At 41.3% G+C, this 27,582-nt stretch overlaps 1 protein-coding gene across 1 annotated transcript; it reads left to right on the top strand.

Annotated features, from left to right (window-relative positions):
• On the top strand, positions 1-27,551 carry LOC132353971 (galectin-16-like). The gene is given in 4 exon segments (XM_059905471.1): positions 1-6; positions 26,082-26,163; positions 26,489-26,697; positions 27,438-27,551. Coding segments are annotated over 4 exon segments (411 nt in total).
• The last annotated feature ends 31 nt before the right edge of the window (positions 27,552-27,582 follow it).

Here is a 27,582-nt window from a genome sequence, read left to right as displayed (position 1 = left end):
ATGGAGGTAATTAACCATGAATGGTGGTGGGAACATTTGGTGAAGAGATCAAGAATTATGCTTCGTATGTTAATTTAAAATGTTGGGGCTTCCCTGGTGGTGCAGTGGTTGAGAGTCCGCCTGCCAATGCAGGGGACACGGGTTCGAGCCCTGGTCTGGGAAGATCCCACATGCCGCGGAGCAACTGGGCCCGTGAGCCACAGCTACTGAGCCTGCGCGTCTGGAGCCTGTGCTCCGCAACAAGAAAAGCCGCGACAGTGAGAGGCCCGCGCACCGCGATGAAGAGTGGCCCCCGCTCACTGCAACTAGAGAAAGCCCTAGCGCAGAAACGAGGACCCAACACAGCCAAAAATAAATAAATAAATAAATAAATAAAAGTAAAATGTTAATTACAGGGTGCAAGGGCATCTTTAAAAAAATGTCACCAACGGTGTCTTCCAGCTCTGTCTGCTTCTGACACCACTGTTTTGTGTGTTTTGGCTTCCTGCTAAGAAGGTGAATTTCTAAGTGTGTGACAGACAGAATCTTTTTTTTTTTTTTAAGTCATGATGATGACAAATTTTAATATTTATTTAATTAATTTATTTGGTTGCACCAGGTCTTAGTTGCGGCAGGTGGGCCCCTTAGTCGCAGCAAGCGGACTCTTAGTTGCAGCATGCATGTGGGATCTAGTTCCCTGACCAGGGATTGAACCTGGGCCCCCTGCATTGGGAGCGCGGAGTCTTAATCACCGCGCCACCAGGGAAGTCCCCATGTGACAGCATCTTGCAAACAGAAAAGCTCCTAATCAAGAACTGATTTCCTAGTGTCCCATCATAGGGAAAGAGGAAGGAAAGAGCTCTTGATTGCCTGCTCTGGGTCACTAGTCAGTTGTTCCACATGGAGAAGGACATCACTCGTCGGCTTTAGGAAAGGGGTATGGGGGCATGGCTATGAGACTAAGGACCTTATTTTTACACTCTTTGTTTTAAAAAATTAAAATTGGGCTTCCCTGGTGGTGCAGTGGTTAAGAATCCGCCTGCCAATGCAGGGGACACGGGATAGAGCCCTGGTCCGGGAAGATGCCACGTGCCGCGGAGCAACTAAGCCCGTGCGCCACAGCTACTGAGCCTGCGCTCTATAGCCTGTGAGCCACAACTACTGAAGCCCACACGCCTAGAGCCCATGCTCTGCAACAAGAGAAGCCACCTCAATGAGAAGCCCACTCTCTGCAGCTAGAGAAAGCCCGCTTGCAGCAACGAAGACTCAACACAGCCAAAAATAAAATAAATAAAATAAATAAATTAAAAAAAAATAAAATTCACATGAAGTTATGAAACATAGCATGGAGAGTTCCCATGTACACCTGATCAAGCTCTTTTCCAGTGATAACAGCTTGCATAACCACAGTATATTACCAAAACCAGGAAATGACATTTGCAGTTTGGGCTATGGCAAGTGAAGCTGCTATAAACATTTGTGTATAGGTTTTAGTGTGGACATGTTTTTATTTCTCAGGGATAAATATACAGGCCTGTGATTGCAGGATCATGGTAAGAGCATGTTTAAGTTTCTAAGAATCTGCCAAACTGTTTACCAGAGTGACTTTAGCATTTTACATTCCTGGTAGCAATGTATGAGAGATCCAGTTGTTCCACATTCTTGCCAGCACTGGGTATTATCAGTCTGTTTTATTTTAGCCGTTCTGATAGATGCCCAGTGGTATTTCATCATGGCTTTAATTTGCCTTTCCCTAATGGCTATAGCTGTTGAACATGTTTTCATATGCTTATTTGTCATATGTATATCCTCTTTAGTGAAGTGTACAAATTGTTGCCCATTTTTGAATGGAATTATTTGTTTTCGTACTGTTGAGTTTAGAAAGTTTTTCAGGACTTCCCTGGTGGTGCAGTGGTTAAGAATCCACCTGCCAGTGCAGGGGACACGGGTTCGATCCCTGGTCCAGGAAGATCCCACATGCCATGGAGCAACTAAGCCCGTGCGCCACAACTACTGAGCCTGCGCTCTAGAGCCTGCGAGCCACAACTACTGAGCCCGCGAGCCACAACTACTGAAGCCCATGTGCCTAGAGCCCATGCTCTGCAATAAGAGAAGCCACTGCAATGAGAAGCCCGCGCACCGCAATGAAGAGCAGACCTTGCTCGCCGTAACTAGAGAAAGCCCGTGCACAGCAATGAAGACCCAACAGCCAAAAAATAAACTAAAAAAAAAAGAAAGTTTTTCATGTATTCTGGGTTCCAGTCCTTTGTCAGTATATGAATTGGAAATATTTTTCCCATTCTATGTCTTGTCTTTTCACCCTCTTAATGGAGGATGGATATTTGCATGCAAGTTTACATTTTGATAAAAGTCCAGTTTATCAGTTTTTTTCTTTATTGGATTGGGCTTTTGTTGTCATGTCTAAGAACTCTTCACCTAACCCTAGGTCATAAAGAATTTTAAAAATATTTTCTACTAAAATTTTAAACTATTATTTTGTGATCTCTGAATCATCTTCAGTAAGTCTTAATTTACAGAATGAGGTATAAGTTGAGACTCATTCTTTTTTTAGCCTGTGGAAGTTCAGCCGTTCCACTATCAGTTATCGAGAGGAAATGGAGAATTCTTCCTCCATCAATTCCTTTGCACATTTGTTGGAATCAATTGGGTATACTTAGGGAGGTTTATTTATTGAATCTCTATTCTGTTCCATTGTTAATTGAGTGTGTCCTTCCTCCAGTACCACACATACAGTAGCTTTGTAAGTCTTAAAATCAGGCAGTGTGAATCCTTAAATTATCAAACAAATTTTTTAGCGGGACTTTCCTGGTGGTCCAGTGGTTGAGTCTGCGCTCCCAGTGCAAGGGGCCCGGGTTCGATCCCTGGTCAGGGAATTAGATCCCGCATGCCGCAACTAAAGATCCCGCATGTGGCAACAAAGATGGCGTGCGCCGCAACTAAGACCCGGCGCAACCAAATAAATCAATAAATAAATTTTTGGCTATTTGATATACATACATATATTATATCCTAATATTATATTAGGATATAATATATTATATTAGGATATAATATATGTAAGAGTAAGTTTGTCTCTACAAAGTAACAATATTTTGATACTTGGGATATTGAAAGAAATTGTATTAACTGATAGATTACTTTGGGGAGAATTACAGTTTATTACGTTGTGTTTTTCAATCAGTTAACGTGGATATGTATTAAATTTTGTTAAGGTCTTCTTTGATTTATTTCATCAGCATTTTGTACATTTTAGCATATGTAATCTGTACATGTTTTGTTAGATTTACATCTACGTGTTTCATTTTCTGATACGATTGTAAATGGCATCATCTTTTAAATTTCAGTTTCCAGTTGTTAATGGCTTGTTTAGAGAAGTATGATTTTTGATGTGTGTGTTAATCTTGTATTCTGTGACCTTGTTGAACTCACTTATTAGTTCTACTATTTTGGGGGGAGTATATTCCTTGGAATTTTCTGCACAGACCGTCATGACATCCGCAAATAAGGACAGTTTTATTTCTTCCTTTCCGATTCCTATTCAATAATTCAGTTCTATTCCAAAGGCAGGAAAAAGTCTACCTTACTCTAGGAAGGGTCAGTCTTTCTGTTCTATTCATTTTATTTCCTTTTCTTGCCTTATCGTACTGACTAGAACCTCCAGTACTAGGTTGGGTAGCAGTGATAATGAGTCTTGCCTCGTTTTGGATCTTAGAGTGAAAACTTTGTTTTTCACCATTGAGTGTGATGTTGGCTGTAGATTTATTGTAGCTTTCTATCAGGTTGAGGAATTTCCCCTCTATATCTAGTTCGCTGAGAGTATTTTTTTTTTTAATTTATTTATTTTTGGGTGTTTTGTATCTTTGTTTCTGTGCGAGGGCTTTCTCTAGTTGCGGCGAGCGGGTGTGCGGGCCTCTCACTGTCGCGGCCTCTCTTGTTGCGGAGCACAGACTCCAGACGCGCAGGCTCAGTAGTTGTGGCTCACGGGCCTAGTTGCTCCGCGGCATGTGGGATCCTCCCAGAACAGGGCTCGAACCCATGTCCCCTGCATTGGCAGGCAGACTCTCAACCACTGCGCCACCAGGGAAGCCCCAGCTGAGAGTATTTTTTTAAAGAAAAACTTTTATCGGAAAAAATTATGAATTCTCAAGAAGTTGCAAAGGTGGTATAGTGAGGTCCCATGTACCATCACCTAGTTTTTTCCAGTTGGTTACATCTTACATAATTATAGTCCAATGTCAAAGCCAGGGATTTTACATTGGTACCATGTATATATGTAGTTGTATGTCATTTTATGAGAAATGTAGGTATTTATGTATCCAGAACCACAATCAAGATACAAAATTATTCCAACACCAAGAAGATAGACCTCATGCTAGCAATATCTAACACTTCTACCTGACCACCGTCTATAACCCATGACCACCACCAATCTATTTTTTATCTCTAGAACTTTAAAATATTGAGGATGTTATACAAATGCAATTATACATTATGTGACCTTTTAAGGTTGTTTTTTTTTACTCAGGATAATGCTCTTGAAATCTCTTCATTTCTTATCTCACTGGTTGTTCCGTCTCAGTGTCCTTCACTGCTCCCTCTTTTTCTTTTCTTTCTTTCTTTCTTTCTTTATTTATTTATTTTTTATATTTGGCTGCATTGGGTCTTCGTTGCTGTGGGCGGGCTTTCTCTAGTTGTGGCGAGCGGGGGCTACTCTGTGTGGGCTCTAGAGCGCAGGCTCAGAAGTTGTAGTGCACAGGCATAGTTGCTCTGTGGCATGTGGGATCTTTCCGGACCAGGACTCGAACCCATGTCCCCTGCATTGGCAGGTGGATTCTTAACCGCTGCGCCACCAGAGAAGCCCGCCCCCTTTTTTTCTTTTGGGTCCTTGATCTGAACAACCCAGTGCTGATCCTTTTTTTTTTTTTTTTTTTTAAGCTGCACTCACTCCCTTGGTGATCTCAACCTTTCAGAGTTTTAAATGCCATCTACATATTAAAATTTAAAATTTTATATCTCCAACCATACCTCTCTTCCAAATTCATGCATTGAACTCTTTATACTTGAATGTGCAATAGGCATCTCAACCTCAAAATGCCCAAAGTTGAGTTTCTGATCTTCCTCGCAAATCGTTCCACACACAGTTTTGCCCATCTCAGTGTATGACTTCTTCAGTAGTCCAGTGAGAAGATCCTAGTAGTCTTTCTTGATTTCTCATTTTTAAATTTTTTATTGAGGTAACACTGGTTTATAACATAAGTTGCATGTGTGCAACATTATATTTCTGCTTCTGTATACCCTACAGCGTGCTCACCACCAAAAATTTAGTTTCTGTCCATCACCATATAGTTGACCCACTTTACCCATTTTGCCCTCCCCCTCACCCCTTCCTTTCTGGTAACCACTATTCTGTTTTCTGTATCTATGTGTCTGTTCTTGTTTGGTTTGTTTATATATTTTGTTGTTGTTGTTTGATTTTTATATTCCACATATGAGTGAAATCACATGATATTTGTCTTTCTCAATCTGACTTATTTCACTTAGTATAATACCCTTTTCAAAGTCCATCCATGTTGTTGCAAATGGCAAGATTTCATCTTTTTTATGACAGAGTAGTATTTCATTGTATATATATCCCACATCTTTTTTTTTTTAAGGTTTTTTTTAATGTGGACCATTTTTAAAGTCTTTATTGAATTTGTTACAATATTGCTTCTGTTTTTTATGTTTTGATTTTTTGGCCATGAGGCATGTGGGATCTTAGCTCCCCAACCAGGGATCAAATCTGCACCCCTGCACTGGAAGACGAAGTCTTTTTTTTTTTTTTTTTTTTAATAAATTTCTACTCTTTATTTATTTATTTATTTATTTATTTATTTATTTATTTATGGCTGTGTTGGGTCTTCATTTCCGTGCCAGGGCTTTCTCTAGTTGCAGCAAGTGGGGGCCACTCTTCTTCATCGCGGTGCACGGGCCTCTCACTATCGCGGCCTCTCCCATTGCGGAGCACAGGCTCCAGACGCGCAGGCTCAGTAATTGTGGCCCACAGGCCCAGTTGCTCCGCAGCATGTGGGATCCTCCCAGACCAGGACTCGAACCCGTGTCCCCTGCATCGGCAGGCAGACTGTCAACCACTGCACCACCAGGGAAGCCCTGGAAGACGAAGTCTTAACCATTGGACTGCCGGGGAAGTCCCACCACATCTTCTTTATCCATTCATCCAATGATGGGCACTTACCGTTTCCGTATCTTGCTATTGTACATAATGCTTCGATGAACATAGGGGTGCATATATCTTTTTGAATTAGTGTTTTTGTATTCTTTGGATACATAGCCTAAAATGGGATAGCTGGATCATATGTTAGTTCTATTCTCAATTTTTTGAGGAATCTCCGTACTGTTTTCCACAGTGGTTGTACCAATTTACACTCCCAGCAACAGTGTATAAGGGTTCCCTTTTTTACACATCCTTGCTTACACATGTTATTTCTTGCCTTTTTGTTAAAAGCCATTCTAACAAGCATGAGGTGATATCTCATTGTGGTTTTGATTTGCATTTCCCTAATAATTTGTGATGTTAAACATCTTTTCATGTGCCCATTGGCTATCTGGATGTCTTCTTTGGAAAAATGTCTATTCAGCTTCTGTCCGCTTTTTAATCGGGTTGTTTGTTTTCTTGCTGTTGTTGAGTTGTAGGAGTTCTTTATATACTTTGGATATTAACCCCTTACCAGATATATCATTTGCAAATATCTTTTCCCATTTGGTAGGTTATCTTTTAATTTTGTTGATGGTTTCCTTTACTATGCAGAAGCTTTTTAGTTTGATGTAGTTCCATTTGTTTATTTTTGCTTTTGTTTCCCTCGTGTCAGGTGACATATCTAGAAAGATATTGCTAAGACAGTTGTCAATCAGTGTACTGCCTATGTTTCCTTCTAGGAGTGTTATGGTTTCAGGTCTTAGAGTCAAATATTTAATCGATTTTGAGTTGATTTTTGTGTATGGTATGAGGTAATGGTTTCTTTTCTTTTTTTTTTTTGCACGTGGCTGTTCAATTTTTCCAACGTTTATTGAAGAGAGTATCCTTTCTCCATTGTATGTTCTTTGCTCCTTTGTCATAAATTCATTATCCATATATGTGTGGATTCTTCTTGGGCTCTCAATTCTGTTCCGTTGATTATGTATCTGTTTTTCTGCCAATACCATGTGGTTTTGATTACCATGTTTATCTGCCAATACCATGGCTTTTTAATATAGTTTGAAACCAGAGAGTATGATCTTCACTTTTGTTCCTTTTTCTCAGGATTGCTTTGGCTTTTGGGGTCTTTTGTGGATCCATATAAATTTTAGAATTTTTTGTTCTATTTGTAAAAAATGTCTTTGAGATTTTGATAGGGATTGCATTGAGTATGTAAATTGTATAGGTAATATGGACATTTTAACAATGTTATTTCTTCCAATCCATGAACATGGGCTATGTTTCCATTTATTTGTGTCTTGTTCAATTTCTTTCAATGTCGTATAGTTTTCAGCATACAGGTCTTTCACCTCCTTGGTTGAATTTATTCCTGTGTATTTTATTCTCTTGGTTGTGATTGTAAAGGCAATTGCTTTCTCTCTTTCTTTCTTTCGTTTTTTTTTTTGGCCATGCTGCATGGCATTGAACTCGGCCCCCCTGCAATGGAAGTGTGGTGTCCTAACCCACTGGACTGCCAGGGAAATTCCCTGCAATTTCTTTTTTAATTTCTCTTTCTGCTAGCTCATTTTTAGCATATAGAAATGCAACATATTTTTGTCTGTTGATTTTGTACCCTGCAGCTTTACTGTATTCATTTATAATTTCTAATAATTTTTGATGGAGTCGTTAGGGTTTTCTGTACATAAAATCATGACATCCAAAAATAGTGTCAGGGACTTCCCTGGTGGTCCAGTGGTTAAAAATCTGCCTTCCAATGCTCAGGACGCGGGTTCGATCCCTGGTTGGTGAACTAAGATCCCACATACTGTGAGGCAACTAAGCCTGCGTGCTGCAACTACTACTGAGCCCGCGCACTCTGGAGCCCGTGCGCCACAGCTAGGGAGAAGCCCACACACCGCAACTAGGGAGAAAGCCCGCGTGTCGCAATGAAAGATCCTGTATGCCACAACGAAGATCCTACATGCTGCAACTAAGACTTGATGCAGCCAAATAAATAAATAAATAAATAAATAATTTAAAAAACCCAAACCAAAACAAAAAACCAAAAACCAAACAACAAAAAACAAAACAAAAATAGTGTCAGTTTTCTTTTTTCCTTTCCAATTTGGATGCCTTTTTTTCTTTGCCTTGCCTAATTGCTCTGGCTAGGACTTCCAGTATTATGTATAATAGGAGTGGCAGAGTGGGCATCTTTGTCTTGTTCCTGATTTTAGGGAGATAGCTTTCCTTGAGCATGATGTTTGCTGTGGGTTTTTCATATGTGGCCTTTACTATTTTGAGATACGTTTCTTCTATACCCAATTTATTGAGAGTTTTTATCATTATTGGGGGTTGAATCTTGGCAAATACTTTTCTGTATCGAGATGATCACATGGTTTTTATCCTTTATTTTTTTAATGTGGTGTATCACATTTATTGATATCTGGATGTTGAACCAATCTTGCATACCTGGAATACAGCCCACTTGACCATGGTGTATGATCCTGTAACATGTTGGTCTATTCAGCTTGCTAATATTTTGTTGAGGATTTTTTTTTTTGACTGTACCACATGGCTTATGGGATCTTAGTTCCCCAACCAGGGATTGAACCTGGGCCCTGGCAGTGAAAGCGCTGGGTCCTAATTACTGGACTGCCAGGGAATTCCCTTGTTGAGGATCTTTACATCTATGTTCATAAGAAATAATGGCCTGAATTTTTTTTGGTGTGTGTTGTCTTTGTCTGGTTTTGGTATCAGGGTAACGTTGGGCAAAAAAAAGTGAGTTAGGAAGCGTTCTCTCCTCTTCATAATTTAGAAGAGTTTGAGAGGGATAGGTATTAAATTCGCTATCAATTAGATTGCAGTATTCCTTGACTTTAAGTTTGGTTTCTGGAGAATTGGCATTTTCTTTTTGTGGTACAGTGTTACCATGGTTCTTCATGGTGTTTGATGAATTGTTGTTCTGCCGGTGCCTTTGAAGTAACAAACACTCTTCCTCTTGATTCTATCAATTCAACAAGTTAGAAATTAGAGGCTTTCCCAGTAGGTGGTGCTATAGCACAAGTTTTTGGTTTCTCTTGCCTGTGATGCCTCTGGCTGTAGTCAGCACTTTCCACCTTCCACTGTCTGTGGCAGAGGTGAGGCTCCATGCCCTGATTATGACTTCTTGTGCCTCCAAGGTTCTTGGTGCCTTGCAGATGCCAGTGTCATTGGTTTCAGTGCCTGGGACACTGGGATGGTGAGCTCTTCTGGGGTGGTGAACTCATAGCCTCTATCACTGTGAGGGGAGGGAGAGGATGAATGGGGAGCCTCTGCCATGTCCAGTGTTGTAAGGCTTGCAGGCTTCACTGCTGTGGGTGGGAGACTCTTTACTGAACTCCACAATTCTACCAACTTCATTTCCACAAGCCTCATCCAGGTCCCCATCACTGCTCTCCAGGATTACTGTAATAGCCTTATGAATAGTCTTTCTTATCTTGTCCAGGTCCACCTACAGCCTGTTTTCCACACAGCAGCAGAGGAAATCCTTTTAAAACATAAATGAGGGCTTCCCTGGTGGCACAGTGGTTAACTGAAGCCCACGCGCCTAGAGCCTGTGCTCCACAACAAGAGAAGCCACCGCAATGAGAAGCCCACGCACTGCAACGAAGAGTAGCCCCTGCTCGCTGCAACTAGAGAAAAGCCCGCGTGCAGCAATGAAGACCCAATGCAGCCAAAAATAAATAAATAAATAAATTTATAAAAAACCAAAAAAAACATAAATGAGACCAGATCCCTCTCCTCTACCTCGGGCTCCCATCTCACTTAAAGCAAACGTCCTGTGATCTACTTTTCCATATCCTGAGTTCAAGTCCTGCCTCTCTCCCCCTTTACTCCAGTCACACTGTCATCCTTGCTGTTCCTCAAAACTTCAAGTTGTCTTCTCACATTGTGGTCCATATTGGTAGCTGATCTCTCTGACTGGTAGTTCTTCCCCAAGATACACATGGCTCTTTTATTGACCTTCTCCAAGCTTTTGCTCAAATCTCATCTCCTCAATGAGGACTACCTTAACTAGCCTATTTCAAATTAAGCCCTCTGTGCACTGCTCTGTTCCATTACCAACATCTTTTCTTGTTAAGGGTTTTTTAAAATTTAATTTATTTTATTTATGTTATTTTTGTCTGTGTTGGGTCTTCATTGCTGCGTGCGGGCTTTCTCTAGTTGCAGCGAGTGGGGGCTACTCTTCGTTTCAGTGCAAGGGCTTCTCATTGCTGTGGTTTCTCTTGTTGCAGAGCATGGGCTCAGTAGTTTTGGCACGCGGGCTCTAGGGTGTGCAGGCTTCAGTAGTTGTGGCGCACGGGCTTAGTTGCTCCGCGACATGTGGGATCTTCCCAGACCAGGGCTCGAACCCATGTCTCCTGAATTGGCAGGCGGATTCTTACCCACTGCGCCACCAGGGAAGCCCACGTGTGACACTTTTATTGTACCTAAGTTTACTGAAAGTCAATAAGAGCTTACTATTTCTGTTACAAAATTTGTCAGCAAGGAAAGTAACTGGATATGATGAAAGTTTTAAGTAAGTTAAATATAAATGAGATAAGAGTTTTGGGGTGAACTCTTTGGGAATAATTATGTTTTAGGAATGCCTCCTTAGAAATAGTCTCTCCAGATTTTTTTTTTTTGTGTGGTAACTTGAAACTTTAGAGTTTTGCTAAATTAAGTTAAATGATGGAAATTCACTGAATATCCAGATCATTTTAAATAAGATAAAATACTGAAACATTAGTTGATTAACAGGTCTAAGTTTACCTACTTTTGTCTACTTATGAGAGAAAAACTAAAGATACTTGGGTTTATTAGACATACATTTTGTACCACATTGAGGAAAGAAATAATGCTATGAGAAGATGTACATTTCTGGAGGTTATAGAATATATTCATAAGTTTGCCAAACAAGAAATGCTAGTATATTCACAACTGCTTGCCTTTTGGCTTTCACTAGACATTAAGGTTGTTTTTTTTTAATTTAATATTTACTTATTTATTTGGCTGTGCCATGTCTTAGTTGTGGCATGCGGGATCTTCGTTGCGGCATGCGAGATCTAGTTCCCTGACCAGGGATCAAACCTGGGCCCCCTGCATTGGGAGCACGGAGTCTTAACTGCTGGACCACCAGGGAAGTCCCCACATTAAGGTTTTTAAGAGTTAAAAACGTAATGTATAATTGGAGTTACTAGAAATAATAAGGGAATCATTTCAGTATGCAATAAAGTCAGGATGTGTGTTTTCAGTAAAAGAAGGTATGAGAAATGGAAATGCATTTTGTTAAGGGGAAAATAATTGTAATTTGGTCCTAAAGCTGGTATTTCTAAATGGGAAAGAAAATAAGGGACAAACCAGTATGGATACAGAAAGTTGTGGAAGGTTTGTAAAAAAGGAACCCTGAAGCATCTCTGAGAGAGATGTTAAACTCACTAGGATTATTTTGAATGTTAAATCACATGGGAAACATTGTCCAGTGAGAGACAAGCCTTCTTAGGCTATACTTATGGTAAATGTTATTAATATTAATATAAATATTCTAGAAATTATATGAAATTTCTTTAAAAACCTGGTATGTGATCTGGGGGGACCTTCAAGATGGTGAAGGAGTAAGACGTGGAGATCACCTTCCTCCCCACAAATACATAAAAAATACATATACATGTGGAACAACTCCTACAGAACACCTACTGAATGCTAGCAGAAGACCTCAGACTTCCCGAAGGCAAGAAAATCCCCACGTACTTGGGTAGGGCAAAAGAAGAAAGAAAAACAGAGACAAAAGAATAGGGACGGGACCTGCACCTTTGGGAGGGAGCTGTGAAGGAGGAAAAGTTTCCGCACACTAGGAAGCCCCTTCACTGGCGGAGATGGGGGGTGGGCAGGGGGGAAGCTTCGGAGCCACGGAGGAGAGCGCAGCAACAAGGGTGCAGAGGGCAAAGCGGAGAGATTCCGGCACAGAGGATCGGTACCGACCAGCACTCACCAACCCGAGAGGCTTGTCTGCTCACCTGCCGGGGTGGGCGGGGGCTGGGAGCTGAGGCTCGGGGGCTTCGGAGGTCAGACCCCAGGGAGAGGACTGCGGTTGGCTGTCTGAACACAGCCTGAAGGGGGCTAGTGTGCCACAGCTAGCCGGGAGGGAGTCTGGAAAAAAGTCTAGACCTGCCTAAGAGGCAAGAGACCATTGTTTCGGGGTGCGCAAGGAGAGGGGATTCCTTCCCTGTCTGTCCACAGAAGGCAGAGCGCCGCCTAAGTGAACTCCAGAGATGGGGGTGAGCCACGGCTATCAGCTCGGACACCAGAGACGGGTATGAAACGCTAATGCTGCTGCTGCAGCCACCAAGAATCCTGTGTGCAAGCCCAGGTCACTATCCACACGTTCCCCCTCCCCGGGGAGCCTGTGCAGCCCGCCACGGCCAGGGTCCCGTGATCCAGGGACAGCTCCCCCAGGAGAACACACAGCGCGCCTCAGGCTGTTGCAACGTCACGCTGGCCTCTGCCCCCGCAGGGTCACCCCGCATTCCAATTACATCTACTGTACCCCTCCTTCCACCTGGCATGAGTGAGCCAGAGGCCCCTAATCAGCCGCTGCTTTAACCCCATCCTGTCTGGGCGGGAACAGAAGCCTGAGAGCAACCTACACGCAGAGGTGGGGCCAAAACCAAAGCTGGACCCCGGGAGCTGTGCGAACAAACAAGAGAAAGGGAAATCTCTCCCAGCAGCCTCAGGAGCAGCAGATTAAATCCCCACAATCAACTTGAGGTACCCTGCATCTGTGGAATACCTGAATAGACAACGAATCAACCCAGAATTGAGGCGGTGGACTTTGGGAGCAACTGTAGACTTGGGGTTTGCTGTCTGCGACTGACTTGTTTCTGATTTTTATGTTTATCTTAGTATAGTTTTTAGTGTTTGTTGTCATTGGTGGATTTGTTTATTGGTTTGGTTGCTCTCTTTTTTTTAATTACTTTTGAATTTTTTTATTTTAATAATTAAAAAAATTTTAATTTTAATTATTTTATTTATTTACTGTTAATTAATTAATTTTTTCTTTCCTTTTTTCTTCCTTTTCTTCTGAGTCGTGTGGCTGACAGGGTCTTGGTGCTCTGGCCTGGTGTCAGGCCTGAGCCTCTGAGGTGGGAGAGCTGAGTTCAGGACATTGGACCAACAGAGACCTCCCGGCCCCACGTAATATCAGTCGGCGAGAGCTCTCCCAGAGATCTCCGTCTCAACACTAAGACCCAGGTCCATCCAACAGCCAGCCAGCTCCATTGCTGGACGCCCCATGCCAAACAACTAGCAAGACAGGAACACAACCCCACCCATTAGCAGAGAGGCTGCCTAAAATCATACTAAGTTCACAGACACCCCAAAACACACCACTGGATGCAGCCCTGCCCACCAGAAAGACAAGATCCAGCCCCACCCACCAGAACACAGGCACCAGTCCCCTCCACCAGGAAGCCTACACAAGCCACTGAACCAACCTTACCCACTGGGGGTAGACACCAAAAACAACGGGAACTACGAACCTACAGCCTGTGAAAAGGAGACCCCAAACACAGTAAGTTAAGCAAAATGAGAAACAGAGAAATATGCAGCAGATGAAGGAGCAAGGTAAAAACCCACCAGACCAAACAAATGAAAAGGAAATAGGCAGTCTACCTGAAAAAGAATTCAGAGTAATGATAGTAAAGATGATCCAAAATCTTGGAAATAGAATGGAGGAAATACAAGAAACGTTTAACGAGGACCTAGAAGAACTAAAGAGCAAACAAACAATGATGAACAACACAATAAGTGAAATTAAAAATTCTCTAGACGGAATCAATAGCAGAATAACTGAGGCAGAAGAAAGGATAAGTGACCTGGAAGATAAAATAGTGGAAATAACTACCACAGAGCAGAATAAAGAAAAAAGAATGAAAAGAGTTGAGGACAGTCTCAGAGACCTCTGGGACAACATTAAACACACCAACATTCGAATTATAGGGGTCCCAGAAGAAGAAGAGAAAAAGAAAGGGTCTGCGAGAATATTTGAAGAGATTATAGTTGAAAACTTCCCTAACATGAGAAAGGAAATAGTCAATCAAGTACAGGAAGTGCACAGAGTCCCATACAGGATAAATCCAAGGAGAAACACGCCAAGACACATATTAATCAAACTATCAAAAATTAAATACAAAGAAAAAATATTAAAAGCAGCAAGGGAAAAGCAACAAATAACATGCAAGGGAATCCCCATAAGTTTAATAGCTGATCTTTCAGCAGAAACTGTGCAAGCCAGAAGGGAGTGGCAGGACATATTTAAAGTGATGAAGAGGAAAAACCTACAACCAAGATTACTCTACCCAGCAAGGAGTCATTCAGATTCGACAGAGAAATTAAAACCTTTACAGACAAGCAAAAGTTAAGAGAATTCAGCACCACCAAACCACCTTTACAACAAATGCTAAAGGAACTTCTCTAGGCAGGAAACACAAGAGAAGGAAAAAACCTACAAAAACAAATCCAAAACAATTAATAAAATGGTAATAGGAACATACATATCGATAATTACCTTAAATGTAAATCGGTTAAAGGCTCCAACCAAAAGACATAGACTGGCTGAATGGATACAAAAACAAGACCCATATATATGCTGCCTACAAGAAACCCACTTTAGACCTAGGGACACGTAACAGACTGAAAGTGAGGGGATGGAAAAAGATATTCCATCCAAATGGAAATCAAAAGAAAGCTGGAGTAGCAATCCTCATATCAGACAAAATAGACTTTAAAACAAAGACCATTACAAGAGACAAAGAAGGGCACTACATAATGAACAAGGGATCAATCCAAGAAGAAGATATAACAATTGTAAATATTTATGCACCCAACATAGGAGCACCTCAATACATAAGGCAAATGCTAACAGCCATAAAAGGGGAAATTGACAGTAACACAACCATAGTAGGGGACTTTAACACCCACTTTCACCAATGGACAGATCATCCAAAATGAAAATAAATAAGGAAACACAAACTTTAAATGGCACATTAAACAAGGTGGACTTAATTGATATTTATAGGACATTCCATCCAAAAACAACAGAATACACTTTCCTCTTGAGTGCTGATGGAACATTCTCCAGGATAGATCATATCTTGGGTCACAAATCAAGCCTTGGTAAATTTAAGAAAATTGAAATTGTATCAAGTATCTTTTCTGACTGCAACGCTATGAGACTAGATAGCAATTACAGGAAAAAAAACTGTAAAAAATACAAACAGGCGGAGGCTAAACAATACGCTACTAAATAACCAAGAGATCACTGAAGAAATCAAAGAGGAAATCAAAAAATACCTAGAAACAAATGACAATGAAAACATGACAATCTAAAACCTATGGGATGCAGCAAAAGCAGTTCTAAGAGGGAAGTTTATAGCAATACAATCCTACCTCAAGAAACAAGAAAAATCTGAAACAACCTAACCTTACACCTAAAGCAATTAGAGAAGAAGAAGAACAACAAAACCCCCAAAGTTAGCAGAAAGAAAGAAATCATAAAGATCAGATCAGAAATAAATGAAAAAGAAATGAAGGAAACAGTAGCAAAGATCAGTAAAACTAAAAGCTGGTTCTTTGAGAAGATAAACAAAATTGATAAACCATTAGCCAGACTCATCAAGAAAAAAAGGGAGAAGACTCAAATCAACAGAATTAGAAATGAAAAAAGAGAAGTAACAACTGACACTGCAGAAATACAAAGGATCATGAGAGACCACCTCAAGCAACTCTGCCAATAAAATGGAAAACCTGGAAGAAATGGACAAATTCCTAGAAAAGTACAACCTTCCAAGACTGAACCAGGAAGAAATAGAATACATAAACAGACCAATCACAAGCACTGAAATTGAAACTATGATTAAAATTCTTCCAACAAACAAAAGCCCAGGACCAGACGGCTTGACAGGCAAATTCTATCAAACATTTAGAGAAGAGCTAACACCTATCCTTCTTAAACTCTTCCAAAATATAGCAGAGGGAGGAACACTCCCAAACTCATTCTACGAGGCCACAATCACCCTGATACCAAAACCAAAGATGTCACAAAAAGAGAAAACTACAGACCAATATCACTGATGAACACAGATGCAAAAATCCTCAACAAAATACTAGCAACTAGAATCCAACAGCACATTAAAAGAATCATACACCATGATCAAGTGGGGTTTATCCCAGGAATGCAAAGATTCTTCAATATATGCAAATCAATCAATGTGATACCCTGTATTAACAAACTGAAGGATAAAAACCATATGATAATCTGAATAGATGCAGAAAAAGCTTTTGACAAAATTCAACACCCATTTATGAGAAAAACTCTCCAGAATGTAGGTATAGAGGGAACTTAACATAATAAAGGCCAATATATGACAAACCCACAGCCAACATCGTTCTCAATGGTGAAAAACTTAAACCATTTCCTCTAAAATCAGGAACAAGAGAAGGATGCCCACTCTCACCACTATTATTCAACATAGTTTTGGATATTTTAGCCACAGCAATCAGAGAAGAAAAGGAATCCAAATCAGAAAATAAGAAGTTAAGCTGTTACTGTTTGCAGATGACATGATACTATACATTGAGAATCCTAAAGATGCTACCAGAAAACTACTGGAGCTAAGCAATGAATTTGGTAAAGTAGCAGGATACAAAATTAATGCACAGAAATCTCTTGCATTCCTATACACTAATGATAAAAAATCTGAAAGAGAAATTAAGGAAACCCTCCCATTTACCATTGCAACAAAAAGAGTAAAATACTTAGGAATAAACCTACCTAAGGAGACAAAACACCTATATGCATAAAACTATAAGACACTGATGAAAGAAATTAAAGATGATGCAGATGGAGAGATATACCATGTTCTTGGATTGGAAGAATCAACATTGTGAAAATGACTATACTCCCCAAAGCAATCTACAGATTCTTTGCAATCCCTATCAAACTGCAAATGGCATTTTTCACAGAACTCAAACAAAAAATTGCACAATTTGTATGGAAACAAAAAAGACCCCGAATAGCCAAAACAATCTTCAGAAAGAAAAACGGAGCTGGAGGAATCAGGCTCCCTGATTTCAGACTATACTACAAAGCTACAGTAATCAAGACAGTTTGGTACTGGCACAAAAACAGAAATATAGATCAGTGGAACAAGATAGAAAGCCCAGAGATAAACCCACACACATATCTTTTTTTTTTTAACATTTTTATTGGAGTATAATTGCTTTACAATGTTGTGTTAGTTTCTACTGTATAACAAAGTGAATCAGCTATACATATACATATATCCCCATATGTCCTCCCTCTTGCGTCTCCCTCCCACCCTCCCTATCCCACCCCTCTAGGTGGACACAAAGCAGCAAGCTGATCTCCCTGTGCTATGCGGCTGCTTCCCACTAGCTATCTGTTTTACATTTGGTAGTGTATATATGTCCATGCCACTCTCTCACTTCATCCCAGCTTACCCTTTCCCCTCTCCGTGTCCTCAAGTCCATTCTCTATGTCTGCGTCTTTATTCCTGTCCTGCACCTAGGTTCTTCAGAACCTTTTTTTTTTTTTTTTAAGATTCTATATATATGGGTCACTTTATCTTTTATAAAGGAGGCAAGAATACACAATGGAGAAAAGACAGCCCCTTCAATAAGTGGTGCTAGGAAAACTGGACAGCTACATGTAAAAGAATGAAATTAGAACACTCCCTAACACCATAGAAAAAAATCAACTCAAAATGGATTAAAGAGCTAAACGTAAGGCCAGACACTATAAAACTCTTAGAGGAAAACATATGAGAAACACTCTATGACAAAAATCACAGCAAGATCCTTTTTGACCCACCTCCTAGAGAAATGGAAATAAAAACAAAAATAAACAAATGGGACCTAATGAAACTTAAAAGCTTTTGCACAGCAAAGGAAACCATAAACAAGATGAAAAGACAACCCTCAGAATGGGAGAAAATATTTGCAAATGAAGCAAGTGAGAAAGGATTAATCTCCAAAACTTACAAGCAGCTCATGCAGCTCAGTATAAAAAAAAAACCCAATCCAAAAATGGGCAGAAGACCTAAATAGACATTTCTCCAAAGAAGATACACAGATTGCCAACAAACACATGAAAGAATGCTCAACATCATTAATCATTAGAGAAATGCAAATCAAAACTACAATGAGGTGTCACCTCACACCAGTTAGAATGGCCATCATCAAAAAATCTACAAACAATAAATGCTGGAGAGGGTGTGGAGAAAAGGGAACCCTCTTGCACTGTTGGTGGGAATGTAAATTGATACAGCCACTATGGAGAACAATATGGACGTTCCTTAAAAAACTAAAAACAGAACTACCATACAACCCAGCAATCCCACTGCTGGGCATATATCCTGAGAAAACCATAATTGAAAAAGAGTCATGTACCAAAATGTTCATCGCAGTTCTATTTACAATAGCCAGGACATGGAAGCAACTGAAGTGTCCATCAACAGATGAATGGATAAAGAAGATGTGGCACATATATACAATGGAATATTACTCAGCCATAAAAAGGAACGAAACAGTTATTTGTAGTGAGGTGGATGGACCTAGAGTCTGTCATACAGAGTGAAGTAAGTCAGAAAGAGAAAAACAAATACCGTATGCTAACATATATATATGGAATCTGAAAAAAGAAAAAAAAAGATCATGAAGAACCTAGGGGCAGGACAGGGATAAAGACGCAGACGTAGAGAATGGAGTTGAGGTTATGGGGAGTGGGATGGGTAAGCTGGGACGAAGTGAGAGAGTAGCATTGACATATATACACTACCAAATGTAAAATAGATAGCTAGTGGGAAGCAGTTGGATTGCACAGGGAGATCAGCTCGGTGCTTTGTGACCACCGAGAGGGGTGGGATAGGGAGGGTGGGAGGGAGACGCAAGAGGGAGGGTAATGGGGATAAATGTATACATATAGCTGATTCACTTTGTTATACAGCAGAAACTAACACAACATCGTAAAGCAATTATATACTCCAATGAAGATGCTAAAAAAAATTTAACATCTACTTAAATTCTACAAAAAAAAAAATCTGGTATGTTCTGGTATAATGTTATCCGTCATAATTCTAGTTAAAATGTATGTCACAACAGTAACCAGGTTTCTTTGTCAATTGCATTGTAATCAGATCTTTAACCATGCCTTTTAAAGTTTTTTGTCATTTATAGGCAATTATTTTTGTACTCTGACATTTTTGTGAAACAGTGCTTCATCTTGAAGAATATTCATAGGACTTTTTGACAAGCACAAGTTTCTGATAAGTTTCAGATCACAATTTTGAAGTAGTTAAGAAATTAGAGAATTCTAACAAATCACGATGTCTTCATAAAACTGTTAAGAAAAAAGTTAATTACATAGGACAGAGGGAAGTAGTGAGTATGGTTATAATTTTTATGGGTTTTGTCTTAAATATTACTGGTTTTTAATCTGTTTTCCAGATACAAGGAAACCTTATCCCTCAAGCTAATTATGATTTATAGCAACTTGGTAAACTATACCCTGTAGGCAGAATTGGAACATTCATCTTTTCTCTCTGCTGATCCCTCCTGAATTGGAAGCCCTTAGGTTCCCAGCAGTCTTCTCAGGTGAATAAGGAAGGTCACCTCCTGACAGGTGCAGAAATCTCAAGATATCCTGATGTCCCTGAGAATAGAAGAATTCACCCAAATCTATAGATAGTACAGGTGGAATCTGTGGCAAGCCCTTGGCATGGCTTTCCTGGCCTTGAGAGTCCTTTTAAGAGCTCACTCAGAGATTCCTTATAAAAAGTTAAAGCCTAGCTAATTTAAAAGAGCCTATGTCATCAATTACACATATATAAAAATCAGGCCAATTGTATTGAAACCAGACTTACTTTACACACAAATGAGCCTTAATTTTGCTATATTTGATAGAAACGAGGGTAATTTTAGAGAGAAAAAGATTATGTTTCAGTGGATATTAAATTTTGATTTGGTTAATTGCGGTCTGTATTAACTGTCTAAGACTCACATCCCAGATAGCTCCTTCTTGTTATGTTACATTATTGTAAAGTTTAATTGAATTCTTAAAGGACACCTTAAATTTACTTCTGAAGCTGATCACAGCAATCTGTCTTTGGATGAAGATCGGATACCCTGTGACCTGTAACCATGAGACTGTGCATACCGGAAAAGGCATCATTTAAAGGACTGTCTCCAATCAAGACAAAAGGACCTACATCAAGTACTCTTAACTAGCACATGTCCATCAGAATTGAAGGGAATTGACTCTTGAATTCATATTACCCAAGAAAGAAGGGCCTCTGCATTGGGCTCGTCTATGGAAAGAGCTGCTGACCCCAACTGATACCCATACCAGGACGAGAAGTAGACTACAGCAGTGGTCGGCAGCTGACCCAAGAATCTGGACCCAGCCTGTGAGAACCAGTCTACTAATTTAATTGAACTGTTTACCAAATGTTTGTCTCCTTATAACATTGAAAGTTACTGTTTTACCTCTAACCATACTGTTGCTCCCAATGTTTAAGACGGAAAGAAAATTCTCTAGTGAAGTTGTCACAGACTATAACTACTCATGGCATGTAATCACTGCTTGCTTTAAGTCTACTGTTAAAAACACATGTATAGGGCTTCCCTGGTGGCGCAGTGGTTGAGAATCTGCCTGCTAATGCAGGAGACACAGGTTCGAGCCCTGGTCTGGGAAGATCCCACATGCCGCGGAGCAACTAGGCCCGTGAGCCACAACTGCTGAGCCTGCACGTCTGGAGCCTGTGCTCCGCAACAAGAGAGGCCACAACAGTGAGAGACCCGCGCACCGCGATGAAGAGTGGCCCCCACTTGCCACAACTAGAGAAAGCCCTCGCACAGAAATGAAGACCCAACACAGTCATAAATAAATAAATTTAAAAAACAAAAACAAAACAAAAAAAGAAACACATGTATAATGTTTCTGTGACAACTCTGTATATTTATAAAAGGTATAGCCTATGAAATGTTTCCCCATTAGAATATCTCTGAGCTTGTTCACTATGTCTGATTAGTTTTCCCCAAATGTGGATAACTAGGCAAATGTATATATATATAGACACACACACACACACACACACACACACACACACACACCAGAGGAGCAGCCTGTTTGGGGCCTATTGAACATTCATTGTTCATCTGCTTTGGCCATTGAACATGAGAATGCATTTAAAAGTCAAAATGGAGTGATTGTGGTTCAGGCATCCAAGGTGGAGCTGGTTGGCCATTGTGGATGTGATTTTAGACACATTCCTATTTTGCTGAGAACTTGAATTTCCTTAACTGTGTCAGACTCAGGATGACACCAGTTGTTCTCAGAGCAGTGTCTGCTGCCAGCTGCAACCTTACGGTGTCAAGGTCTCCTCTTATAGCTATTAATTTTTTTCTTACTTTGGGAATAGTAGCAAACAAGAAGGCTCAAGACATAGCCTTCCAGCAGAAGGCACTAGAGTCTTTAGTCAGAACAGTAGTACATAGTACAATTACTTTAAATTAGATTTTAGCAGAAAAAGGAGGCATATTTGTAGTGGCCAGTAGTTCTTATTATGTATATATTAATACCACATCTGAAGTTAAAATCTACTTAGATAAAATTAGGCAGCTGGCTGCCTGACTATAACAGAAGTGCCCGGTTCAGAATGTTTTTCAGGCTTATCTTCCTGAATTCCTCAAGGAATGAGATCTATTTCCTAGGCTTGTTAAAGTTTCATTTGTCAGTCCCTCTCCTACTTCTTTTTTTTTAAATTTATTTATTTTATTATTATCATTATTTTTAAGCTGGTGGTTTTAAAATGTATTTATTTTTGGCTGTGTTGGGTCTTCGTTTCTGTGCGAGGGCTTTCTCTAGTTGCGGCAAGCCGGGGGCCACTCTTCGTCACGGTGCGCGGGCCTCTCACTATCGCGGCCTCTCTTGTTGGCGGAGCACAGGCTCCAGACGCGCAGGCTCAGTAGTTGTGGCTCACGGGCTCAGTTGCTCCGCGGCATGTGGGATTTTCCCAAACCAGGGCTTGAACCTGTGTCCCCTGCATTGGCAGGCAGATTCTCAACCACTGCGCCACCAGGGAAGCCCCTCTCCTACTTCTAATTGTGTCTGTTGCACTAAAAGGTTGGCCAAGAGAATAAGGTCTTAATCATGCTAGAGTCAGATCCAAGACTTGGAACTTGGGAATATTTCCAGCTCATTGTCCATTCGCCAAATTGCCATAGGATTATGCAGTTTTAGCAGGAAGTAGCTCAGAGCCGTCATTGACCCATTCCCTCAGAGATTTGGGACAGGAGTGGGGATTGAAACTGAGTCCCCCTGAAACCTAGTTTCCCTGTCGAGTTTATGATTAACCTCTCTACTGAAAACATGATTCCCTTTCTTGTCCCACACCTGTTCCTCTCAGGGTTGAGGATTATGAAAGAAAAGGTGGTGGTGGGGGGTTTGAAATCAAGAAGGATCCTGCAGGGCCCTCCCAGGTACAAAAGCCCCTCCATGTTCCCTGTTTCTTGTTACAGAAAAAGGCTTTAACCTCCTAGGCCTTCTCTGAGTTCCAAAGAGCAGACTCAAGCAGTTGCTAATTGGGGAAGTGAGGGAATGCAGACACACAGGAGGAGCAGTTGAGCAAGAAAAGTAATGATGGCTTAAACAACAGTTCAGAAATAAAACAGAGTCCTAGTTCCTCATCAAGTGATATGTAACAATCTGATGCATATCTTTGAGTTGTTCTGCAGGAAGTAAGACCCCCACCCAGGTGGAGGATGGTGACTCCATGGACCACAAGAAAGTAGATCCCAGACTGGTTGGAACCAGAAGGTTGATGATTAAGATTCCAGAAACATCACCCTGTTACCTCACTACCAACAATCAGAAAAAAATCATGCACCCTGCACCCTCACCTCAAATACTGCCTTTTAAAACCCTTCCCTGGAAGCCATCGGGGAGTTCATGCCTTTTGAGCATGAGCTGCCCATTCTCCTTGCTTGGCACCTGCAGTAAACTCTATACTTCATCACAACCCAGTATCAGTAAGTTGGCTTTGCTGCAAGGCAGGCAAGTGGACCCAAGTTTGGTTGTGTAACACCAGTATCACCAATTCTTTGCCATTGTGCAAATTAGAAGAATGTGCATCTTTTAAGTGGATTCTGCCTGTGGGGTAAAGACTTGGTAAGAGGCATGTAGGCTGGATTTTAGATCCACTCACCTCCTCACTCCATCACCTCTATTCCTGCATTTCCTCTGCTACTGCTTCTTTCCTGGGCATTTCTCTCACTGAAGTTCCTGCTGTATCACAGACACAACCTGCTCAAGGACAGGTCCATAGGCATAGTTTGATTGAGTCTATTTCTGACACACACACCCCCCCACCCCTGGGAAACTTTGAGGCTTAGAAACAAGAACAAAGCCAGAGGGTGGGGCTGCCAGGAGTCTTATATTCTGTAACTCCAAGAGATTCACACATGCAACTAGACACAGTTTGGAAGACCTGCCCTGAGGAAGACACAACAATGTCAGAGGAAAACGTGGGAAATTGTGTAAGATGAAAATATGTGCATTTCTATTTGGAACGTTTTACTGAGAGTTGTGTGTGGAAGAGAGAGACCCTGGGGATATATTATATGGAATCCTTGTGGGGAATCATGTGTTGAGCCTGGACCAATGTCAGCATTTGACAGTATCTGACTGAGAGTGAATTCTATTGAGACACTCTGACCTTGTGTGGGAGGTGGACCACTGACTGGGATAAGGGAGTGTGTGCATGAGTGCAAGGAGGTGAGGCTGTACATTTGTCTTCATGGCTCTGTGTGTGTGAGTAGAGCACACCTATGCATGTACAGTGAGTAGGAGTGTGCATAAGTTCCTTAGGGATTTAAATGAGCATTATGAGGAGGGGAGAGAAAACTTAGAAACAGTGTTTTCCTTGGGATCGGAATTAAGGCAGTAATGTACATACAAGTATTTAGCACTCACATAGAACACACATATAAAACTTTGTGACAGGGATTGTTTCAAATGCTTTGTTATGTGAATTTATTTTATCTCGTACCAAAGAAACATCACAGAGACTTTTATATTGTTGAGCTGACAGCACAGAGATGTTAGGCAATAACATGATCAAGGTCACACGGCCACGGGGCGTGGAGATGAGGGCCACACAGGTGGCATCCACAGCCTGTGGCACTAATGCTCATGCTGTGTTGCCTCCCTCACAGTTTTAATGAACATATAATCAAATACCTCACTTTCCTGAAAATCTCTCACTTAGTTGCCTTCCAGGGGTTAAGCTGAGGGTTTCTCAGTCAAAACTGAATGTTGGTGTAAGAAGTAAGGACAATTTCATATTTTTAAAGCCCACATCTCCCACTCTATGCAATACAGCAATGGAGCACTGGCCATCACGGCTTCTAGGAGTCATGTCAAGAGCAGAACAACAGTCACTTTCTAGAGAAGCTCAAATAATTTGTCTGTTAAAAAGTTTGTAGGACCAGTTGGGGAGCAAGGCTGTATCCAAAATTTGGTCAACTTGGGTTTGAAATAAAATTGTTAGGCTTCGGGAAGAATGGTGTAGACATTCTTGTCCTTAGCCAGTCTACTAAGTAAGTACAGCTAAGAATCCTGGTGTTATATATGTTAGACAAACATGAGACTCTTACCCATTGTAATACATTATATATTTTGCTTATGTATTATACTTTTAAAATTACTGCATGTCTTTTCCAACTGGAATGTAAGCTCCGTGGAGTAGGAGTTTTGTCTCTTTTTTCCACTTATTACTCAATAAGCAATTGTCCAATGAATGGATAGATGGACGAATAGATAGATAGAAGGATCCTTCTGATTGCTTTACTAACAACCCTCTGATTTGGGATTACGTTCATCAAATATTTTATATATAAGAAGTTTGGGTTTAGCAGAGGTTAAATTTCTGTAATAAGGTCCCACAATGGCAGAGCTGGGACTCTTATCTGGGTGGTGTGTTCCTCCAAATCTAGGGTGAATAGGAAAATTGCCAGTAAAGATTCTGGAATAGATTTCGTGTCAGAGAAAAAGTCAGCTGCATGGGATGGGCACCAACTTTATGAAGCAGGATAGCCAGGGAGCTCTTTGTTATAATTGTGTCATTGTGGCTTATCGTAGATTTGTACATTGACTCTGACACCTAGAACTGTGATTAGATAAGGCATATCAGCATCTCCAGTACTATGAGAAGCTGCTTCTTGTTATCACGGTGGACTTTGGGTAGTGCAGACTGAACACACTTTTGGAGTCACGAATTCCAAAAGAATAGGGGGCAGGGCGCTACAGACTGAGAGAAAGGGTCAGGGATGACCCACCTCCTAACAGCATTTATAGGGCACCTTCTCCAGACAGATTCGCAGATAATCGGTTTCAACAGGGAAGAAAGTCTCAACTGGAGACTGTGGAATCCTTGGTGTGAGGGATGGGAAGAAGGAATCTGATCACCTCTTCTTCTTGTGCCAGGTCACCTGGGCACAAATCATTGAATGAATATTGGTAGAGGATGGGAAAGAGAATGTGTATGTGTATCATGAGAATGATTGGATTTGTACAATTGTATGTCTTTTTGCCTATTTTTTCCTCTGGATTTGGAAGTGTTTGTATGTAATATGTGTATCTGTGCCTCTAAGCGCATGTCTGGACTCAGATGAATGTCTCCTTGTTGGAGGTGTGCTAATGTCTCTGAGCTGCAAGAGAAAACCATGTTATATGTCCTGATTCTGCCTGGGCAACAGTGTGGGAGAGAAAACACTGGCCTTTCACTCACTGATGCATCCATCTCTTCCATAGCCGAACCCCTACCGACAGTCTGTTTCCCTGAGTGTTGGTTGCATGGTGAAGGTGAAGGCAGATCTTGTTTCTCTGTGGGTGAGTAGATCCCGGTTTATGTGTGATGGCGGGTGAAGCACAAGGGGAGAGCGTTAGTTTTTCGCAGGTATTGGGGACACTCACTGGAAACAGTTCAAGATTCTTTAATCACCAGAATGCACTGAGGTGACTTATGCAAAAGTGTGAGATTACACTGCAGGCGGGATTTCCTTTGTGTGTGTTTGTGTGATGTCAAAGTGAGAAAGGTAGATGTTTCTGACATGGAGGTGGGAGTGGGAGGGAGAGAAGGGCTGTATTTGTCCCTGAGGAGGTTCTGTTTTCTGTAGTAAAGGCCTGACTGAGGGGGCCATCTTCTTGTCCCTGCAGAGGGAACCCAGAATTTGTGGTGAATTTCTACGTGTGTCCTGAGGAAGGTGGCGACATCACATTCCATTTCTGAGTCTACACGAACACCGTGGTGGTGATGAACAGCTTCCAGGAAGGGGGATGGAGGGAGGAAGAGAAAGCATCTTCTGACCCCTTTGTGCCAGGGCAGCCGTTTGAGCTTCGATTTTTGGTGCTGGAGAATGAATACCAGGTGTGTGGGCGCTAAGGGGTGAGGGGCGTGGAGCACCGTGGCGGCGGTGGGGCTGCTGTGGAGAAACACACAGAGTCCAACTCTGATCTGATCTCAACAGACCAATTTGATTCCGTGTCCTACCACGTCCTTTCCTCCTCATAGGGCTCAACCACAAAAGCTTACCTCCCAGTCTGATGCCTGTCTTGTCTTCTCAACTAAAATGGGCCAGGTTTGTAGTTGCGGCTCAAACATCAAATCTCTCAATCCCTATCGGCCACCATATCTCATCGAAGACACTCATGTCACAGGCCAATTCTCCCCCAGTCCTCCATGCTTCAGGGCCAAGAACATATCTCCTATGCATGGCAGAAGTCCCATCCCGGAGGAAAATCACTGAACACAACTTTTGAAAATCATTGAACACACTTTTTGAGCACTACCATGTTCGCTGTGCAAGCAGAGATTCAGAGTTGAATCCCATATGTCTCTTGCTCTCATGGACAATCAGGAATGTGGAGGGAGAAGTGCAGGCCCACTGTCATCAAGGTAAAGCAGGGATGGGGAGCTCTGGAGGCAAGGAAGTGGACACTGGGGGATGATTCCCTACAGCAGTGTCATGGCAGGATTTCCTGGAGAAGGAGATATTTGAACTGCTTTGCTTTTACGGAGTAAAGAATTTTTACAGGCAATGAAAAGAGGAAAGGGAAGGAGGAGGCCTAATTGTTCTGAACTCACAAGCAGTATATCTCTTACCTTAGGTGTTTGTGAATAACAAGTCCACCTACGTCTTTGCCCACCGCCTGCCCTCACAGTCGGTGAAAATGCTGGAGGTGAAGGGAGATATTGTGCTTACTTCAGTGGAACTATGTTGAGGTGCAGAAGATCTTGCAATGAAAATATCCA

Source organism: Balaenoptera ricei, chromosome 19, assembly GCF_028023285.1.
Source record: "Balaenoptera ricei isolate mBalRic1 chromosome 19, mBalRic1.hap2, whole genome shotgun sequence".
Taxonomy (NCBI): domain Eukaryota; kingdom Metazoa; phylum Chordata; class Mammalia; order Artiodactyla; family Balaenopteridae; genus Balaenoptera; species Balaenoptera ricei.
This window is presented reverse-complemented; position numbering and strand designations above follow the sequence as displayed.